The sequence below is a fragment of the Canis aureus genome, chromosome 32 (assembly GCF_053574225.1).
Source record: "Canis aureus isolate CA01 chromosome 32, VMU_Caureus_v.1.0, whole genome shotgun sequence".
Lineage (NCBI taxonomy): Eukaryota > Metazoa > Chordata > Mammalia > Carnivora > Canidae > Canis > Canis aureus.
The window spans coordinates 37,409,894-37,433,631 of NC_135642.1; the positions used below are offsets into that span (position 1 = coordinate 37,409,894).

General features: G+C 50.8%; 1 protein-coding gene and 1 long non-coding RNA gene across 6 annotated transcripts in view; one reads left to right on the forward strand and one right to left on the reverse strand.

Moving 5' to 3' along the window:
- CORO2B (coronin 2B) overlaps positions 1–23,738 on the forward strand; it is a 134,446-nt gene that overhangs the window by 52,001 nt on the left and 58,707 nt on the right. For all 5 annotated transcript variants that reach the window (XM_077881649.1, XM_077881650.1, XM_077881652.1 and 2 more), the window contains exon 2: positions 15,273–15,473. In XM_077881649.1, the coding sequence (XP_077737775.1) occupies positions 15,273–15,473 (201 nt within the window). The remainder of the gene's footprint in view (positions 1–15,272; positions 15,474–23,738) is intronic.
- On the reverse strand, positions 2,999–9,346 carry LOC144303450 (uncharacterized). Its single transcript, XR_013370502.1, has 3 exons — positions 8,376–9,346; positions 6,245–6,351; positions 2,999–5,361 (listed from the first exon to the last, which is right to left on the reverse strand). It is a non-coding gene; the product is annotated as an uncharacterized LOC144303450 (long non-coding RNA).

Genomic DNA, 23,738 nt, shown 5'->3' on the forward strand with positions numbered 1-23,738 from the left:
ATCGCTTGGGTTATCTTGTCTGCTCAAGCCTGGCCTGTGGTTAGTGAGGAGAGCTCTCTTACTCTGCCCCCCGCCCCCGCCTCTGCAGCCTCCTCTTCACTGTGAAGGGACCAGCGGCACCTTCCCCAACGCCAGCCGGCGCTCTGAGACCCCAGGGGGCGCTAGTCACACGGCCAAGTGTGCAGTGCACAGCCTTCATGGCCTTCCATGGCGGCCCTGACAACTTGCATGTGCAGAGAAGAGACAGATGCTTTATTTTTCTCCAAAGCTGATCTGATGTCATTCAGAAGCCCCCCTCACAGAGTCACGGTGATAAAACACTCATCCCAGTTCAGTGGGGTCAGACTGACTCAGTCATTCAAATAGTCTGGTGATGTAAAGGCTCAGCCTCTTTGGGGTAATTTGGCTTCTGTTTAAAGGATTACAAAGGGCTCATCTTTCAGAGCTCCTCCCCCTCTGGCTCTTTTTTCAAAATAACATCTGTGGATACCCGTGGCCGAAGCTTATGTGACCTCAAGTGTCAGAGGAAGGAGGGCCTCTGGCTCTGTGCTGGTCCTTACACATGTCCTGGCTGATGTCCACCGAGGTGTGGCTGGTCTGACCTGTCCTGGAGCATTCTTTGGGGACCTTCTACTGAACTGTGCAGCTGACACTCGGGGTCCACTTTTTTCTTGGCCCTAATGGCAGGGTCCATTCCCAGCTGAGCTTTTTTGTCTCATATCCATCTTGTCACCAGCCTCTGATATAGTTGGCTTGTCCCTCGCGGTGGCAACTCCTTGGTAGCCTGTGGCTCTTAGACCTCCCATGTCCTCCCTCAGCGGTGTGCAGGGACCGACTCCTGGATCCTCTCTGCCAGCCAAGAGCTGAAGGGAGCTCAGGGAGCTCAGGTTTGCTCACCCAGCCACTGTTTGGCCATTCCCCTTCACCATCATAATCCTGTGAGGCCACAGCTTGTTGGAATAGGGGCCTTCTTCCAGAACCCTTTTTCTTTTTAAGTAGGCTCCATGCCCAGTGTGGAGCCTAACACAGGGCTGGAAGTCATGACCATGTGATTAAGACCTGAGCTGAGATCAAGAGTTGGACGCTCAACCGACTAAGCCACCCAGCTGCCCCTCCTTCCAGAATCCTAACCAAGAAATTGGAGGGAAACCCCTCCACCTACCAAGCACATTGCTCCTGAGATCTTGGCTCAAAGTATGAGCTTCAGGACACATACTTGAACGTGAACTTCCCCTCTGGTTTCCCTGCACATCTTCCGTCTCCATCTGTGAGGAGTGGGCTTTCCCCTTTCCCTGGTGTCTCACCAGAGTCAGCCAAGGGAGACTCTTCACTTGCTAACAAGGAGATGGGATCCAGAAAAGCCTCTTAAGTCTGCCTCTTAAGACTGTTGTGTAGCTGCAAAATCCTATTCTGGATGTCAGAACCTGCTTTTTTTTATTATTATTATTATTGCTTTAACCTAAGCCTCTCTGGATAAATAGATGCCAATAAGAGGGAGAGGGGAAGGTCACAATTAGCAAATGCAGAGGAGTGAAGCACACTTGCGTATCTAAAAAGTAAAAATGATCCTTTTTATGCTTCGTTCTGTCCTCTTCTCCATACCCTTCCCTGGGCTTATGGCTTCTGCCTCTGCCCCCAACTGCTGGCTCCCAGTAGCTCACATTTAAACCCTCCAAGGAAGGAGCTGAGTAGTTGAGCCAATTGCCATTGAATGTGGGTCTTCCCTACTGTGCAGAGCTCTGCAGCTGAGCTGGAGGTCCCTGTGGGACCCCACGTGGCCACCTTGATGAGGCTGTCGCTCGTGAGTTTGGGCAGCAATGGCTTTCGTAGGGGAATCGTTGGCCAAAGATCCAGGAAGATTCCCCTTTCCTTGCCGGTGCTTAAAATAATTAGTAGATTTTTTTTTTTTTTAATATGAGGCAATGAGTGAAAGGTAGAGAACATCATGAGACAGTCATCAGTCAGATGGTTTTTTAAACAAAACCCTTTTTATTTTCTCGGTGACATTAAGTTTAATCAAAAAGTTTCCACTCTAGTTTCTAGACCTTTAGCTGATGAAGTTTTTCCAGTGTCTTGAAGGAAATGGTGACTCCTACACACACACGTGTATGCACACGCTCGCACACACATCACCAGGGGGATAGCGGAGAGTGAACAATACAAAGAGTTTATCTCCAAATAAGCTGTGTGCATGAGGCCTGGTGTCCGCTTCTCTGTGGGCAAGCTGATGTCTATGCCCAAGATGGTTAACAGTGACAAAAAGGTCTTCAGCTTTCAGGGCCTCTGGGTGGCTCCGTCGGTTAAGCACCTGACTTTGGCTCAGGCCATAGTCTCAGCCTCAATCCTAGGACTGAGCTTCAGGAAGCCTGCTTCTCCCTCTCACTCTGCCCCGCCCCCTTGCTCATGCTCACGTTCTCACTCTTTCCCACTCAAATAAATAAATAAAATCTTTCTTTAAGAAAGGTCTTCAGCTTTCCCTTTCTCACTTGGGGCACTGAGAGATGGGTCGGCTTCCTCTGCTCTCTGAGACACTAGTACGTAGCATACAGACCATCCAGCTCTTCCATGGCCTCTGCTGATTGCAGTCTCAGGAAGGGGGACACCCAAGCCAAGTGACCAGGTCCCCCTCCCCCACAACACTTTATCAGCCCATCTTTGCACTGCCAGGTGACAGGGAGCCAAAGTCTTGTTCTGGGAGATGGTCCTAGGCCTCCTGGCCACAGGACCAACAAATGAAAGAACTCCTCAGCAGGACACAAGGAAAGCTCATGGGACTCCCTGCCACGGGCAGCTCTGAATGCCCCCTTTCCAGAAAGCACATGGCACATTGTTTTCCTTGACGGGAGCAGCATCTGCCGTGCTGGGTCTGACCACACACATATGAGCCTTAAAGTGCACTGGCTTGGGGACGCCTGGGTGAGCAGATCCCACCAGCCATGGGGAAGGACCCCTGCAATGAGGGTGCGCCCACTGTGTGCCAGGGACTGGACCGGGCTTGCTGCACTTGGGATCACAAATCATCCTAAGTATCAGGCAGGGCGTTTCACAGGTGAAGAGCCTGGGGTGTCTCCCCAGCCCGGCCTTTAGCCTCAACTACCAAGCAACCTTTAAAAAAAGTTGCTTCGCCTCGCCTAGCAAGAGACCAGAGGACCTCGGAGGCAGGTGTGAGAAGTAGAGAATACACGGAAAAAGAGAATCGGGCTGAGAACCAGAAGTCTTGCGTGGATTTCTGCGAGCCTTTATTAAGCACTTACTGCATGCCGGGCCTTGCGGAGTAAAGCCCTCGAGGAACACGTTAGGCCAACTCTTGGATTGACTCGCCCTACAGAAGGATGACAGTCAAGGACCAATGACATGACCTCAAGTAATTTTTAAGGAACAAGTGGATTTATAGAATAACTTGTATGACAGTTCACACAGCTCTCCACACACGTCACTATTTCACGGGGATCTCACGACTGTCCTAGGGAAAAGGTATGAATTCTATCCATTTCACAGATGGAGACGCTGAGACTCGGAAAAGCAAAGAGATTTATGAAAGGTCACAGAACTAAGGTCTCAGAGGGCACAGCGCTCCTTGCACCACAGCTCAGGGATTTCTTGAATCAGACACTGGAGGTTGGGCCCATGGGTCTGTGCTTTAGCCAGCCCTCACTCGAGTTTGGGAAGCGCGGATCTAGAGCACTGGTTCTCGATTTCAACATATCTGCAGATCACCCGGGATCTTGCAGAACTGGGTTCTGCTTCAGCCCTGAGTGGGGCCCGGGAATCCGCATTTCTGATCAGCTCCCAGAGGACCACTGAATAGCAGGAATGCCCGGGGGATGCTTGCTTCAAATGCAGATTCCCTGGTCCACTCCCAGAGAGTGTGAGCCTACAGGCCTGCAGCAGAGTCCTGCAAGATGAATTCCCGCAGATAACCCCGGTGAATCTGAGACAGGTGGCCTGCGGCTCATCCTCTGAGGATCCCTTCTCTGGAGCTCAGGCTTGCAGACATCCACCCCAGCCTCCTTTTCAAAGGTTTTCCTCCTCCATTCCCCCTCTCCACTGGCCCTGAACCACCCATCTGATCCCTTGCCAAACTGTGGGTTAAGGGGTGTGAGTGGGAGGCCATCCCTGAGCCAGTGGGGCCCTCGGTTCCTCAAAATAGGTCAGAAGTCTGGCACAGACCAGGCTCAGTGGCTGCAAATAGAAACCATCTGCTGGGCCTGTGCTTTGAGCTCCACTGCTCCTCCCTCACTGGGCAGAGGAATATAGAACTCGGAACCCCAGTGGTGAGTGGGTGCTTCTCTGGGCGGGGCCTGCCCACCCCAGACCCTCCCACTGGGTCTGCCTCTAGAGGAAATGAGCAGCCCCATTTTGTACACCCCCATCCTTTCACCCCTCCTCACCCCTCACCAGTGGGAATCTTGCAGTGTGGATCGGCCATCACATCACCTTGCTGTGTGATCTTGGACAAATCCCTCTCCCTTTCTGGGCCTTAATCTATGAAACAGACTGGATTTTAGTGGACCCAAGGGTGCTTCTCCTGGCTTTCTGCCCAGGTCGAACCTTACAGGTTGGGATTGGATCCTGCAGATCTCCATGAGGGGATGGGCAAGGTTTGTGATCCTGGAGGGCCAACGGGGCTCTGGGAGGCTTTGAGGGGAAGTGACAAGGTCACTCTTCCTTATTCCTCTCTTCATCCCCTTGCTCATTCGTGCATTTACAAAACACTTATCGATACTGTCTTAAGTCTAATGGTAAGCCCCGGGAAAACGAGGAAGAGTGAGACTCAGTCCCCACCCTCAGTAACATCCAGTGTGATTGGGGAGCAAAGATGTAATGTAGAGCCCCTGGTGTCAGACCTGAGTTCAGATCCAGCTCCTCCACTCACGTGATCTTAGCCAGCCTAGGAGCACCTGCCAGTGGGGATTCTTGTATCTTCTCCTAGGATCGTTATAAGGATTACGGGACGTAATGGACATTAAATGCTTGGCTCATAGCAAGCACTTAAACATTGGCTTCTGTTATTAGTGTGCTGAGCCAGGCAAAGGAGAGGACAAGACAGAGCCTGGGGGCTTCAGGAAAGACTTCCCAGCCCCGGAACCATCTTGAGGGAGGGGGGAGTTCTCCTGAAGAGCTTGAAGCAGCGCAGCCAGCAGCCTTCTCCTCACATGTCCAGTCCTGCTCAGCAGAACAGGAAAGACTGCAGGGATTCAGGGCAGAAGCTTGTTCCTGGAATAGACTTCATGTCTGGCTGGACGTGCGTTGGGTGATGGGCAGCAGACAGCATCCTGGGAGCTGGGAGCTGGATCCTCCCATCTGCAGGCTGTTGAGAAGGTGGCATCCCAACCATGCTCACTCCCACTTTGATCTGCTCTGATAACATAAAAGAGACAGGACAGGGCTGGGAGGGATCCCATTTCATGGCGGAGAAAGGCTTGCACGCAAGAGGCTCTGGGAGTTGGTGGGAGCGCTGGCCTGGAACCCAGGCATTGCACGTTTGCTGGGGGTGGAGAGAAAGTCATTGGGGTGACTCCAGATCATGGCCTTCCTCGGTGCCCCTGCATCCTGGCCGGGAACGACCAGGTGTGGAGGTTCAGTTGGATTAGTCTCTCCCAGGATGTGACTTTTGGGAGCTAATCGATATCCTACTGGCGCTGTCTAATCGAATTTTTGGCAGTGATGAGAATGCTTTGTAATCTGTACTCTGCAGTATGGCAGCCACTAACCACACATGGCTAGTGAGCACCTAAAATGTGCTTGGTCTAACTAAGGAACTGAACTCTTAATTTGATTTCATGTTAATTGATTAGTCACGTGTAGTTAGTAGCTGCCATGGGGGACAGTGCAGCTTTGGCCTTCTTCTAGGTGCAGGGAGGGGCTCGAGCAGATATTCGCAAAAGCTTGTGTCCACAAATATGTGCCCTCATGACATGCTCCTTGGAGGGTTCCAATGTGTAGTCAGGTTAGGGAATCACCAGACCAGGAGTCTGAAAGATACGGTCCCAAGGGAATAGGCAAATATCCCAGTGTGCGCAGCCTCGCACCATCCATTGCTCTGTCTGCCTGTGGCCTCTTAGCTCTTTTTCTGTCATCTTATTTCCACTGTGGCTTGATTCTGCACCAGCTGTACATTCAGTGATGCCACAGTCATGGTGGGAGTATTTGCAGCAGGGAAACTGGTAAATGCTGCAAACCGGGGCACCCCTCCCTCCCTGGCTGATAACCAGTTACCAGCACACCCTTGCCCTAGACCCACCGGCAGGTACGTTGAGTCTTCACCATATACCAAGCACTGTTTTAGGCATTGCTGATACCGCAGTAAATAGGAGAGACTGAAATCCCTGCCCTCCTGGAGCTGACATTCTAGAAGAGAAGAGCACAACGGGATACGTAAAAATACGTCATGTGGTTGATAATGACACGTGCCTGAGGAAGGTCTCATGGAGAGGTCACCGCTGAGGAAAGACCTACAGGAAGTGAGAAAAGCTCTACAAGAAGGGGGAACAGCATCCTCATGAGCAGGTCATGTCACAGTCAAAGGGAGCTGAGTCTCCAATGGGTTCGGGGCCTCATCCCAGGTTGGCCTGGCTGGGGCGGGGCCAACGTGCAAATGTAGGTCACCTGGCAGCAGAGCCCTCCCTGCTGAGCACTGCCATGCTGCTGAGCTGTGAACCCCGGCCTCAGGGGGGAACAGGGTCAGTGAGTCAGCCTCCCCCCGGCCTCTGCCTCTGCTGACATTGGGTGTGCCACGGGGAGTAGAGGATTCAGGGGCAAACCCTGTGGAACTCCCTGGAGGGCCGGACCCAGCGGATGCAGCAGTCAGACAGCGTGTCAGAGACAACGCGTACGGCCCAGCTTGCCATACTGGTGATTGCTTGCATGGCCACAGAATCTTCTCAGGGATCCTGAAAGCCAACGAGAACCCGGTGTCTTGGGCTAGACCACAAAATGGCAGAGCTGGGCAGTGGGCCGTTAGGCGTACACACGTCTTATGGCAGAAGGAGGGATTGCTTGATGGCCTGTAGTAGTTGAGAGGTTGAACCACCTGGAATGCAGGTTTCTGGCATCTTCCTCATATCAGAGGTTCTCAAACTGGGTTCCACAATGTTGTCGCAGACCGTTGCACAAATGTGCTCCCAGCTGCCTTCTCGACTTGAATACAAGCATCTCCAACTTGGCCTGTTGATACTTTGGAGGTCTGAATAGTGCTCTGTGTGAGAAAGGGGACTCCCACTAAAGGGAAGAGACCATTGCCCTTCATTTCACAGAGAAAGAAACAGAGGGTAGGGTCGGTCAGTATCACCGCCAGGCCTAGTGCGCCTCTCAGGATGCCAAGCAGCAGTCACTTCTGCTCCCTCCCGTTTGGGGGCATGTGCTGTGTCCCTCCCAGGTGTCCAGCCCCCCTGGGTTCAGGAAAGCAGAGCTGGTTCCAAGAAGGAGGAGGACCAGGTGACCGGCAGTCCCTCAGAGACCCCGAATGTTGTGGTCAAACGAGATGAGGATACTGATAATAGGTCCGCCCTTCGTTTCAGTGGCGCGCCGTTCGCAGAGCACGTCTCCCCTGTGTTCTCAGGTCCCGTCCTCAGAGATTCAGGACCGAGGTGCGGTTGATGCCCACGTTTGCACCAAGGAGGACCCTGAGCCCAAAAAAGGAAGGTGGCTTGACCCCCGTCACAGAGCCAGCGATTCCAACAAGACGGAAAAGGTCAGCCCGTGGACAGAAAGGGGCTCTCCCACGGATCCTGGTTGGCTGTCCAGCCGCCGCCAGCGTGGGTCCCAGGGGCCTCCTGGCTCACAGCTCTCCCCCGAGGACATAGCCACGAGCTCCCCCCTCACCTGAGTCAGAGTCAAGGCAAAAAAAAAAAAACAAAAAAACTGCCCTCATACATTTTTTGTGTTCCAGTTAAAGGACTGAATTTTAGTCATCATCATCTAGAAAATGCACCCGCTGGCCACAATAAATCATTTTTAGGATCGGAGGACAGGATACAATTTGCTTCCATGTGGAGTGTACATAGTGATTATCTCAGAGGAGAAAAAAGGCTGCCTCCATTTCTTAAGAGGCTATAAGGGCCATTCAGCTGCGAAATGAATGCTTCTTCCTTCCGGGCCCTCCCCCTCTCGGAGGGAGACCAGGATGGCGCGGGGCCCAGGGAGAGGCCGCCAGGGAGCAGGCCCAGCAGCTGCGCACATCTGGAGGCCAGAGCCTCACCCTCCCTCCTCCTGACCCTCAGCCCAGCCCAGCAACCCCCGCCCCCCGCCACCTCCTCCTGGCAGATCCTAGCCTGCCCAAGCAAACACTTAATTGAGGTTAGAGCTTCTCCTTGACAAGAGAAGAGGAGAGAGTGGAACTAGCGTTTGGCAAGCACCCACCCTGTGCCAGATACCTTGCCAGGCAGGTACTTCGTACTTGGTCGCTTCATTGCATCCAGTGAGCTGGGTGACATTCTTTGCATTTTATGGATAGATAAATTAATGCTCCGAGAGGTTGAGTAACTAGTCTAAAGTCACACAGTTAACAAATAACAGGATGGTAACCCTTGGATTCTAACTCCCTAACTCTGCCTACTGTATAGTTCCTTTGCAGTTTTGTGTAGTGCCCTGTGTTAGATGGAGCAAGTGTGAAGGGATATAAGTTTAGGGAGAGGCCAAAGGAAGAGAAGATGTGTGTTCTACTGGAAAGAACAGTAGACTCAGAGTCAAAAGTTCTTGGCTGGTCTTGGCTCGCCCATGTTCGTGGCTTGTGACTTGGGGCTAATCCCTTAACACCTCTGAGCCTCAGATTAGTCACATAAATACTATGTCTTTTCAGTGAGGTTACAGTATCTGCCCAGCTCTGTGCATTGGTCAGCTGGGGCGGAGGGAGGGGAACAAGGTGGTGTCCAGACTGGGTTATGGCTATGACACGGGTGGGCTTCTTGGGGCGGTTCTGCGGGCACTGGTCCCCTTGCTGACACTGTCCGCAGCAGGGATGCACTGAGCCCTAGCCTGAGAGCTGTGCTGAATTCAAAGGCCTTGGGCTCCCAGTGACAAGGAGCCCAGAGGACATGAGGCCACATGACTACAAGGAAGGGTGTGGACCCAGAAGCACTAGTGGGGGAGGGTAAGGACCAGGCCTGGCGTGGGTGCAGTGGTGTGGGGGCCGAAGGGGCCGGATGGTCAGGTAACTCATAAACTAGGAACAGGAGCAGGGAAACACAACCTGAAGCTTAGAATAAGTTGCACTCATCAGCTCTCGGATTCCCTAGGGGAGATGCAGGTGCCACGAGAGCAGTTGACTTCAGGGTCACAGCAGCCCAGTCGGCATGGCATCGCGCTCCCCGTTTTACAGAAAAAGGAGCGTCCTGGCCACGGTGACAGGACTAGGACCCCTGCTGGACACTCTGACCCCAGCACCCCTTTCTATTACAACACAATGCCTTTCATGGAGGAGCTCTGTGATCTCATCTGGGGGCCGGAAGACCAGCTAGTCTCATCCATTATCCCACACCATCCTGATCAGAGGCCACCCACCAGAGCCTTGAACCCCTCCAGGGATGGGAAGCTCATTACCTCTCAAGGCAGCTTCCTTTCCCACCTCAGGCAGCATTAACGATTAAGAAAGTCCTCCCTTTCAGAGAGCTCAAATGTGCCTCAATCTGTGCGGATTGCTCCTGAAAGGCTCAGAGAGAGCATGTGTGTCCTGCCCTCATTAGAATTAGCTGGAGGAATCCAAGGATCGAGGCTATGCTCGGGGGCAAGGGGTAAAAGGCAAAGGGCCAGATTCTAGGTCATCTCTTGGCTGTCACACTGACTTCCCTTTGAGGTCTGGGCAGCTCCTCCATCCCAGCCTCTGGCAGAAGAGGGAGGAGTGTTTTCATGCAGGCAGCTGACCTCAGAGTGAAGTCATGCCCTCAGGACTGCGGGTGGAAGGTCAGCCCTCTGGGGCCTGCCTTGGTCCGCAGTGTGTGTCGGTGCCCCCATCTGGCCTCCCAGGCCTTCCAGTCCACTGCCCTCCAGAACGAACCCTCAGCACACCCAGCCAGTCCCTCACTGCCACCGGTCGGACCAGGTCCCCGTCCCTCATTCCCTCTGCCTTCTCTCCATCCTTGCCCCACCAGAGCCAAGCGATGAAGAACAGGGCCGTCTTTAACCTGAATCGCATCAAAGCTTTATACCTGATTCCGCAAGTTTACAGGGAATCCAGGAATGACTTTGAAGCTGTCACAAAGCAACATGAGACAGATCGCTGGAATGTTTTATAACACAGCCGACTTGGTGTCTTCAAAAAGTCAATACCACTAAAAAAAAAAAAAAAAAAAGGAAAGAAAGAAAACAAAAAAAGATGATGGGAATGCTTTAGATGAAAAGGAGGCAAAAGAGAGATCACCACTAAGTGACACACATGGGAGCAATGTGGCTCCCCAGCCTGGTTGCTCACAATATGGAATAGTTGTAAAAGGCATTTTGGAGCATTTTGAGTAGGGGCTGGGTCTTGGAGGGTATTGTGGAATTGTTAATTTTCTTAGACGGGATAATGGTAATGTGCTCATGTAGGAAATTGCCCTCATTTGTAGGAAATGCATGCAGACATAACAAGGGGACAAGAGTCATGTTTGCAATCTCCTTTCAACTGATTCCACAAAAGAAAAAAAAAAGGCAGACACGTGCAAGCACGCACGCGCACGCACAGAGAGAAAAAGAAACATGGCAAAATGTTCATGATAATTAACTAAGTGATGGGTGGTTATTGAACCATTCTCCCAACAACATGTATTGAAATCTTTCATAATAAAAGCTTTGAGGGACACCTGGGTGGCTCAGTGGTTGAGCGTCTACTTTCAGCTCAGGTCATGATCCCGAGGTCCTGGGATCGAGTCCTGCATCAGGTTCCCTGCAGGGAGCCTGCTTCTCCCTCTGCCTACGTCTCTGCCTCTCTCTCTGTCTCTCATGAATAAATCTTTTTAAAAAATAAATAAAATCTTTTTAAAAAATAAAAGGTTTGAGAAAACGTGATCTGGACTGTAGAGTCAGAAAGAGCTGGTTCAAGTCGCCCCTGTGCTCGCTAACCCATGTGCTAACCCTAACCCTGTGCTGACTACCCCATTGGGCTGGGTCTGTCTCCCATCCTGTACGAGGAGAGCCGTAGTTCACCCACTGGGATCGTGCACAGCCCCGTGCTCTCTCTGCGCCTGGCACAGGTGGATGGTCCCCACCCCATGAGGCCCGCCCTGATCCCCCTCTTCCCTGACCTCCCCTTCCCATAGCACTTCCATTCCACAGTCTGTTTGCTGTTTGCCACTGAGCGACTGTCCGATTACTATGAACTTGTCAGGTACAGGTTTCATCTCCTCCACACTTGAAAGCAGGATCTTTGTAGGTACTTTCCTGGATACCTCTCAATAGCCTGGACCCACGGGAGCAGCAGTGGTATCTTGAATGGGACTTGCACCCACGTTATCTCATCTTGATCCTAAAAACAACCACATAAAATCGGAAATTAGGGATCTTATTTTAGAAATGGAACACCTGACGCTCAGAGAGGCAGAGTGTCTTTTCCAAGGTTAGCAGGAGTCGGAACGGGGAGTAGAAACCCAGGACCACAGGCTCCCGGTCCAGGACTCTGCCGTGCACTTGCTGTGGCTTCAGATGGGGTGAGGCTGCAGGCCCAGTGATGAGGACCACGATTGCCAAAGGTGCTCCCAAAGGCCTAGCTGAGCGATCCAGCCCCAGCCTACCGGCCAGTGGGAAAAACCAACCTGGGGCTTCCAAAGCCCTTGGAAAGACGCTCTCCACTTTCCCCAGGAAGCAGGCTTACATCATTCTAGGGTCCGCTGGGGCCCAAACCGAGGAGGCAGGCTCATTGGAAGAACAGGCCTGTCCCATGCCTGAGAGCTGGGCTCGGGCACCACAGGATGCACATCCAGTTCAGAAATGCTAGCTGGGCTGGGAAAGGCACCCATGGGATATGTTCAAAAATAAAGGGGAACCCACTAGGAGCCTTGACCACAAATGCCTCTTTGTCCACATGCACCCTGAGGAGGGGGGGCAGTGGGGAGATGGGGGGAGGGAAGGAAAGGCAGAGAGTGGGGCAGAGCAGAAAGGGGGAGGGGGACTGTGGGGGAAAGAGTGGAGGAGAGACGGAGGAGGAAGAGGTGAAGTCAGATGGGAAAATAATCCCAGGTATAGCCTGTGGGCTCCACCCAGGGAGGGTTCCGGGGAGCCTGTCTGGTCAGCTGACCTGTATGTCACCAGAGCTGTGGAACTAGGCATTTCTCAGAAGGCCCATGCGGATCCCCCTGGCCATGGCAGACACAGGCTGGGGGCCCCGAGGACCTGGGGTGGAGGTTGGGGGGCCGCACAGAGCCCTTCTTCCCCTGCCTCGTGTTCTGCTCTGGTAAGTGAGCATCGGGGGGGTGCCACACCTGTGCTGTGCACATCCTGGCATTGATTCCTCTGCACCCCTGGAGGTAGTGAGGCTTATTAGCCTCCCTTACATAAGAGCAGAGGTAGCACAGAGAGGTTAAGTGGTTTGCCCAAGTCACGCAGCGAGGCAGCCCCAAAGGTGGCACCGCCTCTGGAGCTATGTGGCTCCCAGTCTTGTTCTTGTCCCCCTTCCCTGCACAGCCACTCATGAAACCCTCCGGTGAAGTCTACACTGGGCAAAAATGTAATGCTGGGGCCTTATCAACAGGCCGGTCTCAGCCCACCCCAGGTGCCAGGCAGTGGGCTGTGCTTGGAATGGGAAGAGAATTTGTCGTCCTGCTTGCCAGCTGTGGGCTAGAAAGTGGCTCCCTGAGCCTTGTGTTCTGTGTCCAGCTGTCTCTCCACCAGGGGTAGGGGAGGTCTCTTAGGGGAGGGGCTCAGCCTGTTAGGGGCTAGGTGCCCAGCAGGTGTCCCCAGAGCATCCAGGACACATGTGGGCTGCCCAGGAAGAGCAGAGACCAGTCTTCAGTGAGGCTCAAAGGCCCTGGGGTCACCACTTGCCATCACGGAGCTGAGACTAACTTCCTGGGAAGAGAGAGCCGGTGACACAGTAGAGACTAGTCGCCGAGGGAGAGGTGCTGGCTGTCCAGGGGCTCTGAGGAGTCTGGGGCTATGGAGTCCCACGTTGAGTCCGGCCCTCAAAGGCTCAGGCTGGCCTGGGCAGGGAAGAGGCGTGAAGGTGTTCCAGCCCGGGAATGCAGCAGCAAGGAACAGGAGATGGAATTTCTTTCCTTCTCTTTCATGGGAACTGTGGAATCTAGAATGTTCTACCTGGAAAGGACAGAGCAATTTCTAGCATTCCCATATCAGACTGAATTTTTGCCAGGTCTATGCTATATTTTTCATACTGTATTTTTTTTAATCGATTCATTATTTTTTAACTTAGCCTTATTAGCAGTAGTATCTGTGAAATTGTGGATTTAGCATGCAAGTTATATTATTTCTAATGCAAATTAAAATAAACACGTAACGACTCAAATTAAACACTTCATCTCTGTACCGTGTAAGGGGATCATCCGTGACCACCTGGGGCCCCACCCTGGGCATCGCTGGTGTAATCCTGATGCAGAGTTGACACCCTGAGAGTGGAGAAGGTGCGGGTGGGGGGCCCCCTGGGGGGCAGGTGGGAAGAGGATTTGCCTGCAGGTGAGAAACCCTCCCTGAGAACCTCCTTACTGGATCTGAACTCCTTCCTTCAATGAGGAGAACTTTGCAGCTGAGCTCCCGGCTTTATTTCAATCCAATGCAAAGTTTTGTTTTCAAATCCCCAGAGTTAATGTCCTGATTCTGTGCTGCCTTTTGTCTTTCCTTCCCGTGGAAATTTCCTGTAGGGAAATAACCCTTGCCTCTTTCTGTCCCGAGATGGGGCAGGAGACAACAGGAGATTTGGCAGGAGCGGGAAGGCATTGATAGCGGCAGAGTTGGGCCAAGAGCATACTCATTTACAGAGGGCTGTCGAGCTCTAGCTGTATGCCAGGCCGTGGTACCTGCGTGGGGCCTGCTGTACTTGGAGGCATGCCTACCAGGAGAACACGGATTTGGGTTCCATCTGTGAGGATGACCATTTGTAGGGCTTCCCCCTAGGGGGCACCATCCTGTAGTGAAGCTGGACTCCATTGTGTGCTGTCCACCTGCTCCGGCCACCCACTCGTGCACATCTGCATTCTCAGCTGCAGGGCACAGGACACGCATGCAGCAGGGGCCAACTGGCTGGCCGGTTGGCTGGCTGGTTGGCTGGTTGGCTGGCTGGTTGGTTGGTTGGTTGGTTGGCTGGTTGGTTGGTTGGTTGGTTGTTGGCTGGTTGGTTGGTTGGTTGTTGGCTGGTTGGTTGGTTGGTTGGTTGGTTGGCTGGTTGGTTGGCTGGCTGGCTGGTTGGTTGGTTGGTTGATTGGTTAGAGCTCGTGTTATCAATGGCGGGTTGAGAGGGGGGTGGGCTCTCAAAATTTAGTGCGTTTCTGTCTTACTGAGCATTTCCTGTAGGTGGGTGAAAAGCTGAATTAAAATGCTAGTCTCTGGTCCCATCCCCCAAATCCTGGGTTCAGTAGGTCTGGACTGGGACCCAGGGATCTGTATTTCTCACCAACAATGTGAGAGGCTCAGATGATTTTGATCCAGGTAATTAATCCTCAACCCCACACTGAGAAACCTTGTTCCAAAGGGTATTTCCGGCACAGAAAAGAGTCTCAGATTTCCAGTCAGGGGACCTGTGTTCAGGGCTCTACTTATTAGCTGTGTGACCTTGGAGCAGTCACTTGAACCCTCTGTGCCTAGTGATGATGATGATGATGATGATAGATGGGACTATGAGATTTCTGAAGGTGCATTTGTGGATTAGAAGCTCTAGAGAGAACCAGAGGAGGGGAGGATAATGGATGGTCATTTGTCTCTTTGCACAGGTCCCCCCTCCCTCACCAACAGCAGTGTTCTTTGTCCTTGTAGACACCCAGCTGCCTCTGGAGGTACAGACCTCCATACTGAATTGAGCTCAGTCTTTGATACGCAGAAGGCAGCCCATATGTGTTGTTGGGCGGATGGTCTGCTCTGTCACATGCCATGTCCCTGGGAAGTGAAAGGACCTTACACATTTTCTGGAAGGTGGATGGGAGTGTGTACCAAAGGCAGGAAATGTATGAGTGCCCTCATGCGCATCTATGCTCTTACAGGACTTACTAGGAGAGGAAGTCCTCTAGCCCAGGGCTGGGCACACAGAGGTTGGGCGCTTCCTCCTCTCTCTCCACTTTCTTCCCCCCCAGTGCCCAGCCAAGGCCCTTCCCGAAGCAGTGACCTGCCTGACCCTTGTCTTTCCTGGTCCCTCACAGATGTCCTGGCGCCCACAATACCGCAGCTCCAAGTTCCGGAATGTCTACGGGAAGGTGGCCAACCGGGAGCACTGCTTCGACGGTATCCCCATCACCAAAAATGTGCACGATAACCACTTCTGTGCTGTCAACGCCCGCTTCCTGGCCATCGTCACCGAGAGTGCAGGAGGCGGCTCCTTCCTGGTCATCCCCCTGGAGCAGGTAGGACTTGCACCTCTCTGGCCGGGCAGCTGTCCCGAGCAAGGAGAAGCCCTGGCCGGTCGCTGCTGAGACTGTTGCCCCCATTTCTCTCTGTGCCCCTTGCCTTTTTACTGTGTTCGTCATGTGTCTGGTGGCTATGCCCTCCCCAGGGTTTTCCTGAGAGTCACCAGAACAAATGCAGGCCAGGATCCAGGAGACCTGAGATGCGTTCCCAAAACTTCCCCAAAGATTGCTTCCCTAAAGCGCTTGGATAAGTCACTTCCCTTCATCTGCATGGTTTTCCCGTCAACACTCTGGACTGGAACATCCGATCCCTAGGTGATCTCCAGGACCGGGTCCAGCTCTGCAATTCTGTGTCCTGGATGTCCTTTTGTTTTGTTTTAAAGGTTTTATTTATTGATCTGACAAGGGAGAGAGAGCATATGAGCAGGGGGGAGGAGGAAGGGGAGAGTGAGAAGCAGACTCCCCGCTGAGCAGGGAGCCCCATGAGGGGCTGGATCCCTGAGCTGACCTGAGCCGAACACAGATGCTTAACCAACTGAGCCACCCAGGCACCCCTGGATGTCCTTTTGGTTTGGAGCTGGAAGGGATGAAGACCCAGCCATAGGCACACGGGGCATCTGCAAAAATGACACACTCATTAAAAAAAAAAAAAAATTGCAAGCTCTCCACTGAGAGGCTGGAAATAATTTACCTTCTCTGTCATCCCCACTTCCTAGCTAAAGGTTTTCCCCCTTCTGTGGCTGCCTTTGTGACTCTAACAAATTAAATCTGCAAAGCCTAGATCATGAAATTTTGAAGCTCTGCATTCAGGCAGAGTCCCTGGAGGCCCGTGGGAGGTCACGCGCCTCAGGGAAAGTGCTCGTTGTCAGTCTGGCTTGTTTATGGCTGAGCTCTCCCTTCCCGGCCTGACTCATCTCCACTCCCACCCTCCACCAAACCACTCAGGGGAGGAGGAGGTACGTGCGGAAGGAAGCCTTAGTTTTTGAAATCTATCATCAGTTGGTGGTGGAGGATGGATTTTTCCAGTCTCTCCTACCCACGGTGGGAGAACAGAGATTTGGGAAAGCCTTGGGCCATATCTTCCTTCCCAAGATGCTGAAGACAGAGCCTGATGCACAGACAGGTCTGAGGAGCCATGACCTAGGTGGCAGGAGGTCTGGGTTCTAGCTGGCTCTGCTACCTGCCAGCCATGTGATCTCAGGCACGCCCCTTAACCCCACTGTACCTTATCTTCCCATAATGGTAAAATGAGGATGCTGAATCCTCCTCCGTCTCCATGTGCGATGTCGGCATGGAGTGGGATGGTAGACAGAGAAGCTCCTTGTGAACCACGTAGCATGTTAAAGATGTTTGGGTATTTTCCTGGGAAAATCTATTAGCTCTGCTCATGGACTTGGCCTACAGATGCCCATAGCAGCTATAACACATTTGGAAGGATTCTGAAATCTAGCTTGTCTCCCCTCTCAAACCAGAGGGGTTCAGATATCTGTCTACCTTGGGGACCAGCTAAGCTCCAGCCACAGCAGGTCCTCAGCCACGTGGGGGGTGGTTCTTACAGAGGCTCAAGCCCATTGCCGACACCCTGCGATACTTCACTGTGTGGCTTACAAAGGTCAGTAGTCAGTACCTTGTGCTGAAAGACCAATTCATTCTGGGTGTGTTAAAGATCTAAACACTAAAAGAAAAGAGAAGGAAGAGAGAAGAAGAGAGAGAAGAAAAGCTGCAAGTATATTACAGAAAAAGAGAGTGTTTTTAAAATCATGCAACAAGGAAAGGCTTTCTAAACAAGAATCCCAGAACCATAAAGGAAGTGATTAATAGGTTAAAACAAGTTTTTTAAAAGGCAAAGTTTCTATACCACAGTGAGTGAGACATGTAAGGAGACTTAAAGACAAACCCCATAACTGATACAGACAAAAAATCCATGTCCAAAATAGATAAGGATTCCAGAAAAAGAAAAAAAAAAACCAGAAAACAGTAAAGGATATGAATAAGCAGTTCACAGAATATGAAAATAAGTCTTTTAGCCTACTAAAATAGGAATAGAAAATCTTTAAAAAAAAAAAAAAGAAAGAAAGAAAGAAAAGAGGGTGGGTGCCTGGGTGGCTGTCAGTTAAGCATCTTCCTTCAGCTCAGGTCATGATCCCAGGGTTCTAGGATCAAGCCCCACATTGGGGAGCCTGCTTCTCCCTCTCCTTCTGCTCCTTCCCTCCCTGACCCCCTGTTCGTGATCACACATTCTCTCTCTTTCAAATAAATAAAAATATTTTAATAAAATAAAATAAAATAGAAAAAGATTTAAAAGAGTAGTTATCTTTGGTATTATCCAGGGTGTGAGAGAGCAGGTGCCCAAGTACATTGTTGGTGTGTTTGATGTTTTTACATCAAATTTACAGGTAACTTGACAATAACTGTTAACATACAAATGCACATGTCCACTGGCCTAGCATGTCCACTTCTTAGAATCTATCCAACAGAAATATTCTCAAGTATACCACCCTAAAAAAATGTTTGCAACATTTTCTTAGTACTCCTTTTTTTTTTTTTTAGAATTTTAAAATTTCTACAGAGATAAAATTTCTCTCTCAAATGGCTTAAAAGTTTCTAAACTCTTCTTCTCAGTTTCTGTAATGGTACCAAAGAGTTTTATATTGTCGGTAGCACTAGAATATGATCAGATTTTGTAAACACTTCATGGACAACAGGAAAAAAGATACTCTTTTACAGAGCATGAGGCTACATAGAGATAATGTGTATGTGGACACATTCATATATTCAATGAACACAGAGATTTTCAACTTTATTTGTTCCTGTCTTGTGATACATTGTGTTTAATTCGATTGCTAGGGACTGTAGTGATGGCTCACTCTACCAGTTGGTTTCTGTTGTTTTCTCTGAATTCAGTAGGTTTTCACTTTACATAAGTACATGATGGTTCATGCAGCACTTTTATAGTAACGAAAATTAGAAGCAACCTGCAGGTCTATCATAAGGAAATTTGTGAATGAATGAATTAGGGACATCCACATGAAGGGAAGCTAAGCAGTCATCAAAACTAATGATGTAGGGATGCCTGTGTGGCTCAGTGGTTGAGCATCTGCCTTTGGCTCAGATCATGATCCCGGGGTCCGAGGATTGAGTCCTGCATCAAGCTCGCCACAGGTAGCCTGCTTATCCCTCTGCCCATGTCTCTGACTCTCATTGTGTGTCTCTCATGAATAAATAAATAAAATCTTAAAAAAAAAAAAAAACTGACGATGTAGAACAACTAGTTGTTCCCAAGTGCCCAGCTCAGAATCCCTTTACACTTTTTAAAAGTATGGAGGAGGGGAACCCTGGGTGGCGCAGCAGTTTGGTGCCTGCCTTTGGCCCAGGGCGTGATCCTGGAGACCCGGGATCGAATCCCACGTCGGGCTCCCGGTGCATGGAGCCTGCTTCTCCCTCTGCCTGTGTCTCTGCCTCCCTCTCTCTCTCTCTCTCTCTCTCTCTGTGACTATCATAAATAAAATAAAATAAAATAATTTTAAAAAAATAAAAATAAAAGTATGGAGGACACCAAAGAGCTTCTACTTAGATGGGTCCTATCTATCAATATTTGGTATATTCAAAATGAAAATGAAGGAATTTCAAAAATATCTATCTGTTAATTCATTTAAAATATGAATTTTTTTATTCCTCCCTCCTTGCAGGCGAGCCCACTTCTCCTTCTGCCTGTGTCTCTGTCTCTCTCTGTGTGTCTCTCAAAAATAAATAAATACAATAAAATCTTTTTAAAAAGTAAACAAAAGAAAAAAGAAAAAAAGATAATTCCTATCTGTCCATCTACCTATCTAGAAAAGACTAGGTGGGTATACACCTAAGGTTAAGGTTAGAGGTGCCTGGGTGGCTTAGTCAGTCATCCCACTCTTGAATTTGGCTTAGGTCATGATCTTGGGGTCGTGGGATCCAGCCCCACTTTGGGTGCCGCACTCAGCTTGGGTCCTACTTGAGATTCTCTCTCTCTTTCAAATAAATAAATAATAAATAAAATATTTTTAAAAATAACATTAATGAACCCATTTCTGAACGCCTGGGTGGCTCAGCAGTTAAGTGTCTCCATTTAGCTCAGGGCATGATCCTGGTGTTCCCAGATCGAGTCCCACATCAGGCTTTCTGCATGGAGCCTGTTTCTCCCTCTGCTTGTGTCTCTGCCTCTCTCTCTCTCTCTCTGTGTCTCTCATGAATAAATAAATAAAATGTTTTTTTTTAATGAACCCATTTCATGTTCTCCCAAGAAACATATTTTTATGAAAAATAACTATTTTCCAAAATACAAAGAATTAATGAGAAAGGCATTGTTTTGCCCCTTTGTAAATCTCTTTAAGTTAGTCTAGCTTAATAGAAGTTTTGTGTGTTACGTATGTATATATTAGAAGATTTGTGTGTTTACTTTTGCATTCAGCCTATCCTAAATACCGTGCACACAGCCTCTGGAAACTCCACTGTACGCTCCTCAGAGAATGGCAGTGAAAAGGCAAATAATGTCCTCATATTATTTTTAAAATTGCTTCAACCCAACAGAATTCCTGAAAATCTTGGGAATCCCTGGGGATCCCCCAAACACACTTTAAGAACCACTGATGCAAAAGAGTATTTCATGAGAGAAAATTTTATGATGTATTGTTAAGTGAAACAAAAAGGCAAGATATCATTAATCCCATTAGAAAACTTGTATCTGGGACGCCTGGGTGGCTCAGTCGGTTAAGCATCAGGACTCTTGGTTTCCGCTCAGTTCATGATCTCAGGGTCATGAGGTGGTGCCCAGAGTCTGGCTCCACGCTCAGCCTGGAGTCCACTTAAGATTCTTTTCCTCTGCCCTTCCCCTGCTCGCGTGTGCACATGCTCTCTCACTCTTTCTCTCTCTCTCAAATAAATAAATAAATCTCTTAATAAGAAAAAAAGAGGGGCACCTGGGTGGTTCAAAGGTTGAGCGTCTTGCCTTTGGCTCAGATGGTGATCCCGGGATCCTGGGATCGAGTCCCACTTCGGGCTCCCCCGCAGGGAGCCCACTTCTCCTTCTGCCTGTGTCTCTGCCTCTCTCTGTGTCTCTCAAAAATAAATAAATAAAATAAAATCTTTTAAAAAAGGAAAAAAAAAGCTAATTTCTATCTGTCCATCTACCTATCTGGAAAAGACTAGATGAGTATACACCTAAGGTTAATAGCGGTCATCTCTGAGTACTGGGATCATGAAGGTTCTTTCACTTTCTTCTTTTTCCATAGCTATAGCTTCTAAATTTTTTAGGCGAACATTTAGTGTTTTGTGTCTAAGAAAAAAAATAAATAAATAAAAGCGCTCTGTTGGCATAAAGAAGGAGCGAGCCCCTGAGGTTTGAGAGGCTGTAGAGAGGAGCTCAGTCCAGCCCTCCATTATGTTGGTTGCAAATGTTTTCTCCCAGAGTTAAACATGCTTAAGAGCTTGCTGGAGAAAAGGGTAACAAGGCAGAGGTACCCACAGTGAGGATGAGGGTGGCAGTGTGATGGGTGAGTGAGGCGACCCTGATCTGGGGGGTTCACTTAGTTGAGGCAGGACCCAGTATCTGAGACCATGTGGACCAAGGTTCTACACCCAAAAAGTGGCTCCTTCGGAACCAGGCCAGATGCCTGCCACCCATCCTGCTGTGTGGGCCGAGGCTGTCAGTGTCCTGCCCGCTGTGACCCCGCTGAGCCCACAGGCATGGCCCGGCTGGCCTGGGGACAGGGCTTACCAGCTCTAACAGGAAAGCCAAATTCAGAACCCTCTCATTATCTGTCAGCAGAAGAGATGAGCTGTTCCATATTGGCCAATTTCTAGAAAGAAGGTTATAGCACCTAAAAAAGCACCAGGTTCTCTTCTCTGATAGAAATCTCTCTAAATACAGTTTCCTGTGTTTTCCAGTACAAACACCGAGAGGAGTTTGGCCCTTTCTTAGTGGATTCTAATCATTGCTTTGAGCGTTAATTATGAGCTGTGGACTCATGGGGACACACTTTTGTCCCTACACCAAATGGCTCCAGGCTATTCCCCGCCCCCGCCACCCTCCCTCTCCAGCAACTGGAAGGCCACAGAACATGTCTGCTTTTGTAGTTCTTTTCTTTTAAGATTTTATTTATTTACTCATAAGACACACACACACAGAGGCAGAGACACAGGCAGAGGGAGAAGCAGGCTCCCTGCGGGGAGCCTAAGGGGGGACTCGATCCCAGGACCCCTGGATCATGACCTGAACCAAAGGCAGATGCTCAACCACTGAGCCACCCAGGCGTCCCTGTAGTTCTTTCCTGAACTTTTTCCATCTACTATCAGGTGTCCTCATTCCTTTCTTGCTTCTCTGAGAGGTTCAGGGCCGCATGAGAATAGCGCTCCCTGGGACCCCCCCAGACGCATACCCCAAAGACGAAGCCTTCTGAGGGAGGCTCCAGCTGTCCCTTTGTTCATGTTCCTTCAAAGCTGGCTTGCCTGAGATTTCAATATCTGCTATGGAAAAGTTGTCCCTTAGGTAGGAGGCATGTCCCCAACAACTGCAAACGACAGCAGTGGGGTCCAACAAAATCTGAAACGCCGTCCTCTTGGGTGGTGGGTGGAGCCATCCGCATTTTACAGTTGGGGAAACTGAGGCTGGTCAGCGCCGGAGCTGGCCCCAAAGCCAGCTTACTTCTTCCTGAACCCACGGCTGTCTGCACTGCTCACGACACCGGTGAGCAGATACGTTGCGGCTGGCTGGCAGATCTTGAAGACGTGCATTTGTCTTCCCTGGGGCTCTTGTTCGGCTGCCGCTGTGAAGGCCAGAGCCTGTTTTTTCCTAGTTAACATTCAGCCGCCAGCTCTCTCCTCTCTGGAGTGGAATGTTAAGCTGCAGATGGGGGAGCAATCAGCACCCTGATTGCCTGGCACAGCTGGAGGGGCCTTATGAATATTCCAGAGACCAGGCATGGTGCCCAGCGGCCTGATTAACCACTTGGGCCTCCCCAGGTGCACCGCCCCTTCCCTGTTGCACCCCACCCCGGCTGCCTGCCGCCTCCAGATCCGGGCTGCAGGGAGGCCGAGGCTGGAGGCAGAGGGTCTCGCACGCTGACAGCTCCGTGGTAGCGCCCCCAGCATCTGCTAGAAGAGGCGTGGAACCTGGCCTGGGCATCAGGAGTCCGGGTTGTCCCCGTAACCCGCTGGTGCTCCGTGCTGGCCGCACGCTAGGATCACCTGGGCAGATGTTGAGAGTCTAACCCACCTGCTGCTTCTGAATCTCCCTTCAAGTCCCATGATGAAACTATAGTTACTCTCCCCATTTTACAGATAGTCATTCTCCCCATTTTAGAGATGAGGAAACAGAGGCTCGGAGAAGGCAAATTGACTCCTTCAAGGTTTCACAGCCCCCAAGCTGCAGAGTTTAAACACAGAGCTCTCCCAGCAGCGGGCCTGCCCACCTTAGAGGGGTGGCGTAGGCAGAGGCACGTCTAGAGATGTGCCTTGTACTGTTACTACTGTTGTTTGAAGGTCTCCAAGGACTTCCTTGGACATGAATTCAACCAGTACGTTGTGAGCTCTTCTGCTTTGCCAACACCATGTGTCCGTCCCTGCTGGAAGCCAGGAGAGCAGGTATTCCCTAGACTCTGTGGCAGGCTTTGTCTCTGAAGGCCTGAAGCAGCAGTTTCAGTCGGCAGGAAGGGATGGAGAGAGGTGTCCCCGGAGCAGGAAGCCAGACAAGAAGGTGTCCTTCCTGCAGTCAGCGGGCATGGACTGAGCACCCAGCCTGCTACCGGGCACTGGGGACCCGGGTCCCCGAGAGGCTCATCTGTGGGTGGGCCAGGCAGGGGGGAGTTCCCTGGGAGGGTCCTGCCCATGGACGCCTTGCACATTGAACCAGCCCTGCAGTGTGTCAGGAAGCTTTTGAACGTGCCTATCTTAACTGCCGCCTGTCAGCTGTTCAGAACGACGGGGCAGTCTTACGTTCTCTGGAAACTGGGAGCCCGGTTAATTTGTGTTCAGATTCAGCTGCATATAGTGCAAATAACTTGATTCTGGGATTGGGATGCTAGGCTTGGTCTCCAGGTGGGGGGTCATTTCAACCCCCTGGTGCAAGCCCTGTGGCCTCCCCCACCACTCCCCATGCCTGTTAGGACTCGGTGACCTGGTGATGGGACACATCCCCCTTGGACTTGGCTCTGGGGTGCTGTGTTCTCCTCCTCCAACCCCATCAGTGTGCCCTCTCTTGCTTTTGGTCCTGTCTTCGGTGTTCGAGGATAGGAG